At 40.4% G+C, this 11,278-nt stretch overlaps 1 protein-coding gene across 1 annotated transcript in view; it reads left to right on the forward strand.

The window, feature by feature from the left end:
* Positions 1-10,759, forward strand: part of EGLN1 (egl-9 family hypoxia inducible factor 1) — a 63,549-nt gene extending 52,790 nt beyond the window's left edge. Inside the window, exons 3-5 of the mRNA XM_070364821.1 lie at positions 4,431-4,567; positions 7,140-7,207; positions 8,219-10,759. Of these exons, the coding sequence (XP_070220922.1) occupies positions 4,431-4,567; positions 7,140-7,207; positions 8,219-8,283 (270 nt within the window). The 3' untranslated portion in view covers positions 8,284-10,759. The remainder of the gene's footprint in view (positions 1-4,430; positions 4,568-7,139; positions 7,208-8,218) is intronic.
* The last annotated feature ends 519 nt before the right edge of the window (positions 10,760-11,278 follow it).

The raw sequence follows: 11,278 nt of genomic DNA on the forward strand, positions 1-11,278 counted from the left end.
TCTTTGACAAAGGAGGCAAGAATTTGCAATGGAGAAAAAAACAGTCTCTTCAGCAGATGGTGTTAAGAAAGCTGGACAGATGCATGTAAATCAGTGAAGTTGCTATATTTTATATATACACACACACACACACACACACACACACACATAATAGAACACTCCTTCACACCATACACAAAAATAAACTCAAAATGGCTTAAAGACTTAAATATAAAACATGACACCATAAAACTTAGAGAACATAGGCAGTATATTCTCTGACATAAATTGTACCAGTGTTTTCTTAGGTCAGTCTCCCAAGGCAATAGAAACAAAAGCAAAAATAAATACGACTTAATCAAACTTAAAACAAAAATACAACCTATGGACTGGGAGAAAATATTTGCAAACAGTGTGACTGACAAAGGCTTAATTTCCAGATACACAAACAGTTCATACAATTCAATAATGAGAACAAAAACCCAGTCAGAAAATGGCAGAAAACCTAAATAGGCATTTCTCCAAAGAAGACATTCATATGGCCAATAGACGAGTGAAAAAATGCTCAACATTACTAGTTATTAGAGAAATGCAAATCAGAAGTACAATGAGGTAACACCTCACAAAATGGTCAGAATGGCCATCATCAAAAAGTCTACAAATAATAAATGCTGGAGAGGGTGTGGAGAAAAGGGAACGCTCCTACACTGTTGGTGGGAATGTAAATTGGTGGAGCCACTCTGGAAAACAATATGGAGGATCCTTAAAAAACTAGAAGAGTTACCATATGATCCTGCAATCCCACTGCTGGACATATGTCCAAAAAAGATGAAAACTCTAATTCAAAAAGATACACGCACCCCCAGTGTTCCTAGCAACACTGTTTGCAGTAGCCGGGACATGGAAGCAGCCTGAGCATCTACCAGCAGATGAATGGGCAGAGAAGTCCTTACAAGGGAACGCTATTCAGCCGTGAGAATGAAACTGCCATTTGCAGCAACATGGATGGTCCTAGAGATTATCATGCTAAGCAGAGTAAGTCAGAAGAGAATGACAAATATTATTATGTATGATTTATGTGTACAATCTAAAAATACTACAAATGAACTTATTTACAAAATATTTAGAAATAGATTCAGACTTAGAAAACAAACTTGTGGTTAACAAAGGGGAAGGTGGGGAGGGATAAATTGGGAGGATGAGATTAAGAGGTATACACTACCATATATAAGATAAACAAGGATTTACTTTTAGTAGAGGAAGCTGTATCCAATATCTTATAATAAACTATAGTGGAAAAGAATTTTCAGAAAAGAGTATAGGAAAATACATATGTATGTGTAACCAAGTCACTTTGCTGTACCTCTGAAACTATTACAATATTGTCAGTCAACTATACCTCGATAAAATGAATAAATAAAGAACAAGTAACAAGGCTTTCCTGGGGGCTCAGCGGTAACAAATCCGCCTGCCAATGCAGGAGACACAGGTTCAATCCCTGGTCTAGGAAGGTCTCACGTGCCGTGGAGCACCTAAGCCCGTGCAACTCTTGAGCCCTTCCCCTGGAGCTGGGGAGCCACAGCTACTGCGCTCATGCGCCCTAGAGCCTGTACTGTGCAAGAGAAGCCACTGTAATGAGAAGCCCATGCTCCATAACTAGGGAGTGGCCCTCACTCTCCACAGCTGGAGGAAGCCTGTGCACAGCAGCCAAGACCCAGCACAGCCAAAGATAAAAAGAATGAATTTTTTTTTTTTAAAGAGCAAGTAACAAATGCAAGAATATTATAGAAGCGTGACAAGCAGTTAAAAATAAAAAATATTGTTGTTTTTTGAAAAGAAAGAATTTCCTCTGTCCTATACTCTAAGTTCAAAATGGAGGTAAGTTTTATTGCTAGTATATTTTGAGGCCATATATCAACAAACACGGTTTTTTTGTTAAAACTTTCAAAGTTTGAAATCAAGAAATTGTTAATTCACCTTGAGCTCAACATACAAAACAACTGGTGTAAATTTAGTTAAAACTTAACGTTTTTTTTTCACATTTTGTAAATCTCTAGAAAATTAGAAATATGTTTGATCAACTCTTCCACATTTTGTTAGAGTCTAGGTTCTTTCTAGGCTGATCCTTTATATGACCTATCGAAGGTCATCAATATATAATTTTTAAATTAGTACATAAGCAGAGAAAAGTCTTCAGTGCTTTTATATGTAAAACTGAAAACTTTCCTTGCAAGATTTTGCTCTGAATAAGTACACCGTACCAGAGGGTGCTCTGGGCACTGGAAACCGAGCAGAAACGGAGCTCTCCCTCACAGAGCTGGGCTCCAGTGGAGGGTGCAGACCAGATGGACTGGTGATTACAGTTGGTTATACCAAGTGCGGGACAGATTGCTGTGGGAACACATGGCAAGGCTACCTGATGCGGGAGTCAGGGAACGCTTCCCAGAGGAAAATCAGTTCAGTCGCTCAGTCGTGTCTGACTCTTTGCGACCCCATGAATCGCAGCACACCAGGCCTCCCTGTCCATCACCAGCGCCCAGAGTTCACTCAGACTCACGTCCATCGAGTCAGTGATGCCATCCATCTCATCCTCTGTCATCCCCTTCTCCTCCTGCCCTCAATCCCTCCCAGCATCAGAGTCTTTTCCAGTGAGTCAACTCTTCACATGAGGTGGCCAGAGTACTGGAGTTTCAGCTTTAGCATCATTCCTTCCAAAGAAACCCCAGGGCTGATCTCCTTCAAAATGGACTGGTTGGATCTCCTTGCAGAGGAAGATAGGAAGCTTTAAAACCTATCTCTATTCCCATTGACTCCAGGGGAAGGACAGAGAGAAGCAGGAAGAGAAAAGAAGGTACGCTGTCTGTCACAGTCTAGACCCCCTTTAGATGTTCACAAGTGCCCTGGGAGCCTCTCAGGGCAATGCTTGAACCTGCAGAAGGCGGGCAAGGGCACCAAGTAGCTTGAATCTAACTCACTTGACTATGAGCCTGGTGAACAGCTTCTCTGACTGTTGTGGAACTGAGGAATAGGCTCAGCCTCCAGTGTCTTGATCAAGTATCAACATTCCGTTCAATTCAGGAGTCTGCTTGTTAGGAGTTTAGTTTTTCAAGAGTAAAGAGTTACTCAGTTGGGTGGGGGTTACCTTGCTTAAGTCCTGCCAAGATTATAATCACCACAATGACATCTGTCTGAATTGTTCCCTACTTGGGAAATAGATGGGGAAACAGTGGAAAGAGTGTCAGACTTTATTTTGGGGGGCTCCAAAATCACTGCAGATGGTGATTGCAGCCATGAAATTAAAAGACACTTACTCTTTGGAAGGCAAGTTATGACCAACCTAGATAGCATATTCAAAAGCAGAGACATTACTTTGCCAACAAAGGTCCATATAGTCAAGGCTGTGGTTTTTCCAGTGGTCATGTATGGATGTGAAAGTTGGACTGTGAAGAAAGCTGAGCACCGAAGAACTGATGCTTTTGAACTGTGGTGTTGGAGAAGACTCTTGAGAGTCCCTTGGACTGCAAGGAGATCCAACCAGTCCATCCTAAAGGAGATCAGTCCTGGGTGTTCATTGAAAGGACTGATGCTGAAGCTGAAACTCCAGTACTTTGGCCACCTCATGTGAAGAGTTAACTATTGGAAAAGACCCTGATGCTGGGAGGGATTGGGGGCAGGAGGAGAAGGGGACGGCAGAGGATGAGATGGCTGGATGGCATCACCGACTCGATGGACGTGGGTTTGGGTGAACTCTGGGAGTTGGTGATGGACAGGGAGGCCTGGCGTGCTGCGATTCATGGGGTTGCAAAGAGTCGGACACAACTGAGCGACTGAACTGAACTGCACCAAGGGCCAGCAACAGATCCTGGAAGAGTCGGTATCAGAATGCATGGGGAGTCCCTCTGGTCTCCCGTAGAGACAGATACCTACTGGGGTAAATGGTAGTGGCCCTCTGTGGACGAGTTCAGTTATATAGGCCCAGTGCTGATGATAAATGACACTTTCTCCTGATAGATTGAGTTCCTTAAATAAGACTGCTCTATTAATATTATCTGTTGAACTTTTAAAATATGATGAACTATTTCTTTGACACAGTTAATCATTTGTAGTAATTTTCTTCAGAATGATTTGAAAAAAGAGTAGGTAAAGCAAGTCATCACCATACATAAATAAGGAATGCTTACTAGTTTTTCAGACTTTCAAGTGTCACTTTAAGACTTTTGAGTTCAGAGAATATTCATCTGTTTCATCAAATATTTACAAAATTCCCTAAAACAAGGAATGAATTTTTCCTTGTATCTCTGCATGTACTTGAAATCTCAATTCCAGACATTATTAATTGAGATGTTATGTGAACAGTTAAGACTCGATTTACTGAAGTGGTCTTTTCCCCCTAAATTTAATTTTGTTGCATTCTTGGTTGCTCATATTTACATATTTGGCTCCTTTCCTAGGTAAGTGGAGGTATACTTCGAATTTTTCCAGAAGGCAAAGCCCAGTTTGCTGACATTGAACCCAAATTTGATAGACTGCTGTTTTTCTGGTCTGACCGTCGCAACCCTCATGAAGTACAACCAGCATATGCTACAAGGTAGTATTCCTTTAAAGGAAAAAAAAAATTGGTAAAGAGCATAGTAAGATAGGAGGGGCTCAATAGCATAAACGTGAACATTTTCTAATGAATATCTTCCTGTCCTTCAGTTACCTTTATCATAAGGCTTCAGTCATGATTGTTTTAATCTGAATGATTTTATAAGGGTGTTCACAGTTAGTCCCAAATGTCTTTGAGTCTCTTTGCAGCCCCTCCTTGTCTAGGGTGAGACGGGGAGGCTCAGGGTTCTTGTCTTTCCAGGCCTGTCTCCTTGGTTTGTGCATCTCTTAACTAGTATCCATTCTCAGACCTGGTGAGAGTATTCACGTGGGGAATAAGGACTAGGCAGAGAAGAGAAAGGGCAGCTTTGTTAAAGGGGGTCCAGCAGAAGTGGGGGGCAGAGGGATGGTATGGAAAAATGATACAGGGTAGGAAAATACATAATCAGAGAGTGGAAGTGTAGAGAAAAAAGAATACAGCAAAGAGAAGTAGAGAAAAGGTGTGTTAAAAAAAATTACCCTTCTGCTTTAATATACAGCATCTTTTAGGCTTATACTGTTTTTTACATTTTCTGCTTTATACTCTTTCTACAAGGTTTCATTTTCTAAACCAATTTTTTACTGTATTCTTAAAGTTTTTTTTTTACCATTTACCATGACCTAATTAAAATATGTAGACTATTAAAATGGAAGATGTTACATTGTTAGCAAAATATATATTTGTTTTAAAAAAAAAAAGCTGTACTTTTTCAATACCTGTTTTTCATTATAGAAGGGATTTGGGACATTATAGTGAATTACTGGCACACAGTGGCTTAGATCTGGTGGGATCCCTTAGAAACACAGGAAGAGCTGCCTCTTGACAGTGATGTTGTATTATTTCATGAGGTTCAGACGGTGAAGGTTTTGTCACCTGTCCCTCCTTCCTTCTTTCTGAGCCGTTTTGCCTCAGCCCTTATGCATCTTAGTGAGTAGCGGGCTGAGTGGTGTGACTTGAGGCCGTAAGAGCTCTTGGGTGGAACCCGGGGATCCCATCACATCGCAGACTCTGTCCTGGATCCTGTCTCTCCTTCCATCACCCCAGTGCCCATCTCAGCCCCAACTGCTTCTTAAAAATCATTTCTGAACTTGAAACTGCTTCATTGATCTTCCTTTGTATTGAGTCTTGAATGTGATGTGGTGTATCCTTTCTCAATGGAGATAGAGTGAACATTTTAGGTAATGAATAGGTGCCATGCAATTATGGGTCGCTCCAGGAGTTTGGAGGAGGAAAAAGTGGTCTTACATTGGAATCGATTGGTCTTGTAGCTGCTGGGCCTGGAGTGAGGAGAAGCAAGGAGTAGACAGTATTGGCAAGGCTGGGAGGAAAGGGCGAGGCTGTGGAGTCAGAGCAGAGGCAGATATATGGAGGAGGAATCTAAAGAGATAGGGGATGAGGCAGGAGAAACAGTGATGTGTGGTGGTTTACAGCTGTCTTCTGGGAAGGCCTTGGACAGTGCAGGGACCTGATGCAGATAGCTGAACTCTGGTTACTGAGGAACTAAGAGTTTGGGGCGGGTGCAAAAGACAGAGGAAAATATTTGTGTACCTTCCCCATTGCCATGGCCACCTGTGTGATAGGATAGGGGCTGGATCTCTGGAGCCGAGCTTGACCTCGGCTCTGTCCCTTTCCAGCCTCCCAGGCTCTGCCTCTGCTCTGCCTTTGACTCTTGACTGCAGACAGTTTGCTGGTTCATTTGATCAGTATTGTTTTCTCCCAGTGAATACAGGCCAGAATCTGCAGGACACTTTACTGATTGCTGCATTCTTCTAAGGAGCTGATCCTTTCCAACATGCTTTCACTCCCTGTGGTGTTTGCAGATTTTCTGCATTTTTTGTACCAAAAAGTGTAACTAAGCGCTTTGTGGTCTTTATTAAACGAGAGTCTTCATTCATTTGTCAAATGAGATGTTCCAAATGATTGAAATTTTCAGAAAAATGAAACAAGACATAGTACAATTGTTTTGATTAAAATCCTAAAAAATTCTTCGCATGATCGAACTTTCTTGATGACTCCAGGTTGTAAAACTATAAACGCCTGTCATGACTCTCTGTTGTTACGAGTGTAGTGACACCCTCTGATGTTGCTGAGAGTGCCCACTCTCCCCTGCTCTGCAGGCCTCTGCTCTGGTGTCCTCCTCCTGTCTCTGTTCTTTTCTTCTGGAACGCTATTGATAACATGCTTTTTCTCTGACAGCCACTCTTTCCTTCTTGGTGTCTGTTTCTAATCTGCTGTAGGCTTGCAAAACAGATAATAAACCGGTTATGTAGGTACTAAGAAAACCATAAAAAGTCACAAACTCTGCAGTGTTAATTTGAGCTAGTCCTGCCTCTGTGTTATGCTCTTGACCGTTGGGGTTCTTGGATAAGTGGGTTATCCAAGTGATACTGTGCCCACGTATCACCTGATGTCATTCACTCCAAGTTAGGTGTTGTTTTGCCATGATGAGTTTTACTAGATCTTTGCAACAGCATTCCCTTTTTTCCTCCCAGTGTGATCATTCTTACTTACCCTGTTCTAAATTTTCTTTTAGGTACGCAATAACTGTTTGGTATTTTGATGCAGATGAGAGAGCACGAGCTAAAGTAAAATATCTAACAGGTAAACATTTGGGGCCTGGGTACACTAGAAGGAAGAGACTCCGCAGCCAAGCGGTGCTGTCCACGAGCCAGAAGGCTTGCTCTTTGTTTTTGTCAGATTCTTAATTCCTCTATTTAGAAGAAGGCTGCTCTTAAGTCACCTTTAACCATCAAAATTGCCCAAAGGTGAGGCAAGTTTGAAACAAAGCAATCTGGGGAAATGGTTTGAGCAAACTGAGTTTTCTGTGATTATCCTTCTCAGTCATAGGCTGTCTTCATCTCATTCTCCCCATGGAAGAAAGGTAATATCCTTTCCTCTTTAGATGTACATGCTCTGGAGAATAATCCAGGTCTCCCATGTTAAATGTGGATATGAAGAAAATTAACGCAAAGGAGATGAATTGAGATGCTGTAATCAGTGAATCTGACAGGCATGCAGAGTCCAATCTGCAAGTGGCGTCTAGTCACCCCCACTTGTGGATGCCCTCCTGGAGCACTTGGGCCTGTGGTTTCCAGCAGATGGACTGCTGACCTGTCTTTTCTTTAACCCCACTTTGTATCTCACAAATCTGCTCCAGTTCACATTACTGATTTGACTACCTGTACAGTCACCAGCCATGGATAATCCCACATCAGCCTTCTATAAAACTATAAAAATGGAATATTCATGAGTTTCTGTTTATTTTCAAAGTCACTGTTTGTGACAGAAGCCTAGTAGTGTGCTTTCAGTGAGGCTGAACACACTGCTATTAATATTTTATAGCAATTCAGTTTGTTTTTCAAAAAAAAAAGACAAAAATCATTATCCCTGTGTAGAGAGTGGTTTTTCCCATTGAAGGTTTACTAGTCCAGAGTCCCTGCATTTACCGTAATCAACCCTGAGGGTAACTTTTGGGAATCTGGGTGTGATCACTCTCAAATGATGTGTGTTTGCAAGTTGAAATGCTGTGCACACTGTTAGGAGCTCAGTGGGATGCAGGAACAGAAGCTCTCTGGTACTTAATGAATGAATTTTTTTTTTTTTACTTTGCAGGTGAAAAAGGTGTGAGGGTTGAACTCAATAAACCTTCTGATTCGATCAGTAAAGACGTCTTATAGAGCCTTTCATCAGCAATACCCCACTTCACCTACAATAATTATTGACGCTCTTTGTTAACTTGTGAATACAAATAAATGGGATAAAGAAAAATAGACAACCAGTTGGCAGTTTAAGGAAACAGAAACGACTTTTTTGTGTTGCATCAAAACAAAGATTTTGACTGTGTGGCTTTGTACTGCATGATTGACTCCAGACCTGTGATGGGAGGAATATGAGTTACCAACTGAAAGTGGTGTTTACATCTGGACATGAAATAAGTGCCCTAGGTAGAATTTTTTTCATTCTTATATTTTACCAGATCTGTCATCTAGCTGAGTTCATTTCATCTCTCCCTTTTTTTATATAGTCAAGTTTGAATTTGAAATAATTTTTGTATAATCAGGTACAATTTATCAAAACTGAATTGAGAAAAAATTACAGTATTATTTCCCAAAATAGCATCAATCTATTTTTGTAAACCTCTTCGTACTATTAAATTTTGCCCTGAAAAGCCTCTTATAATGATTGTTGCCAGTGACTAATGATTAATTTTGTTTTTACTTAAAATAAGAAAAGGAGCACTTTAATCACCAACTGAAAAATCAGATTGTTTTGTAATCCTTACACTAATTTGAACTCCTAAAAGACTGCTGCTGCTGTTTTTCTGACATTGTTAATAGTGAAACATAACAGTAAAACCGTCACTGTTTACTTTACCATTTACTACCAGTAACTTTTAGTTCATGTTTTATAAGAAAAATACACAGTAAAAAGGTTTTATCTTTTAAGTTACATTAAAAAAAAAAAAAACACAAAAAACTACAGTGACTGGCACTAAATGAACTTGAGGTTCTCCTCAGCATCAAGTTCCCAAGATAAAGGGCTTTCTTCTGCTTTCAGGTACAGCCTATAGATGTAGAACGTACTGTCCCCTTTCCTAGACTATTCCTTGTGCTTCCCGTCAGGTTGATTGTACTTTTGAGTTTTGCTGTTTTCTTCCTACTTCTGTGCCCATCTGGCCAGCAGATCAGAACCTCATTCCTGTTGGGTAGCGTCAGGGGGAGACTGTGCCTCCAGCCCGAATGGTGTTGTTACAGACTTAACATCAGTGACTCCTCAGGCCACTGCTGGTGCACTCCCTAGAGGCGGTGCTCTCCGTCAGTACTGAAAGATGGATGTTCGGCTTAAAAATCAAAGCACGAAGCAAAAAACCAGATAACTTCTATGAGTCTTCTTTTTTATTTTTCAGAAAAAAGAGGGAATCCTACAAAATCACGTAAGTCCTCCCAGACTTGAGTTACGTAACACCTCAGTTAGGATGGATGTCTTAGACTTGAGTTTCCTAGGCTGTTTAGCAAAGCCCAAAAGGTGGTATCTGTATTTTGCATGAATTATGGGTGTAAGACCTTGCCCACTTCAGTTTTCTATCTCTGTCCTTGATCTTCTTTGCCAAAATAATGTGAGTGTACAGAAATATTTCTGTATATTTCAACCTATGACAGTTTTAGCATCTGTATAGTTTGTATTCAGTTAGAGACCTTTTCTATGGAAAGCTCAGTAATTTTTATTAAAAGATTGCTACTGTTCATGTAAAACATGAAAAACAGTTGTTTAGTGAACTGGCAGCATGGATTTAGGGTGGGATTAAATATTCAGTACTGTGATCTCACTTCGGAGAACTTGCAGGAGACAATTGTAGTGATTGCTGGTTTTCCTCACCCACTGCAGTTCTGTTCTGCTTCCTTCCTAGTCCCAGATAACATTAGTGCAATGCAGCATCTCAACAGCAAGTGCCTCTGCCCCCGCTCTCCCCTCCGCCCCAGCCTGGGCTGCAGTGCGGTGCGCTGCCTTAGGCCACAGCTCAAAACCGCTATTATTTTTAGGTTGAGTAGAAATGATGTGATGTTGGTGGGAGGTTTGTTTGTCAAGGTGTACAATAACAGCCTTTTAATCTGGGAGCCCCTGTGTCATTCAGATATGTATTTCTGCAGTTGTGCAAAGTGTCCGATTCTACTGTCTGTGGGTTGTGCTTGCCTGACAGGTTTTAAATTTTGTTGTGGGTTTTTTTTTGTTTGTTTCTGGAAAAGTTTATAATTTCTTGGAGATTGTTGTGAAAGGATGGAGAAATCAGGATAGCCATTTCTTTTAATATCCATTTAAAATCTGTTCTTTTCATGTTAGTGGGACTGTTAACTTGTCACCAAGCAGGACTCTATATAAAACAAAATTTAAAACTATTTGTGGCCTATATGTGTTTAATCCTGGTAAAAGATAAAGCTTCTAATACTGTTTTTATTCAACATATTAACCAGCTGTAAAACACAGACCTTTATCAACAGCAGGCAAAGAATTTCAGGATTTACATACAGATAGACTATAAAGTCATGTAATTTGAAAAGCAGTGTTTCATTATGAAAAAGCTCTCAAAATGCTTGTAAAGCTAATCTAATTAAACAGATGTATAAATGTTCTTGAAAAAAATTATGCTTATTTCCACCTGTCTCTTGTTGTTTTTTGATTCTTTATCATATACTACTGACTTTCTTAATGGGCTCCTCCATCAGATACTGTGTTTTTCTCTCACTCATCTCTGGCTTAGCCCAGAGCATTTGGTACTACTTTTTATAAATGATAACAAGGGAAAGAGAACAGCAAACATGGAGTGTGACAAGTTCAGCAATCCTGGGAGTAGCTGGACTGTCCATGGGATCCATGAGCTCTGTGTTTGTATTCTCAACATTTAGGTTCTTGCCCTTTTGATAGGATTTTTTTTTAATGACTCTAATACACTATTGAGCCAATCTGTGTTGCTCCTCTGCTGCAGAAACGAAGGGCCATGAGGTTTATCTCTTAACTGTCACAGGTATCCTGTGTGTATATATGCAGAAAAGTATAATCGGTGTGGTCATGAACTAAAGAGCTGTTTACAACATGAGGTCAATATACATATTCATTTACCTCTTATTTAAAATATTTTTTGGTGTGGTGTTTTTGTTATGTTTCAACCTATCTTAG

This window comes from Bos mutus, chromosome 28 (assembly GCF_027580195.1).
Source record: "Bos mutus isolate GX-2022 chromosome 28, NWIPB_WYAK_1.1, whole genome shotgun sequence".
NCBI classification, from domain to species: Eukaryota; Metazoa; Chordata; class Mammalia; order Artiodactyla; family Bovidae; genus Bos; species Bos mutus.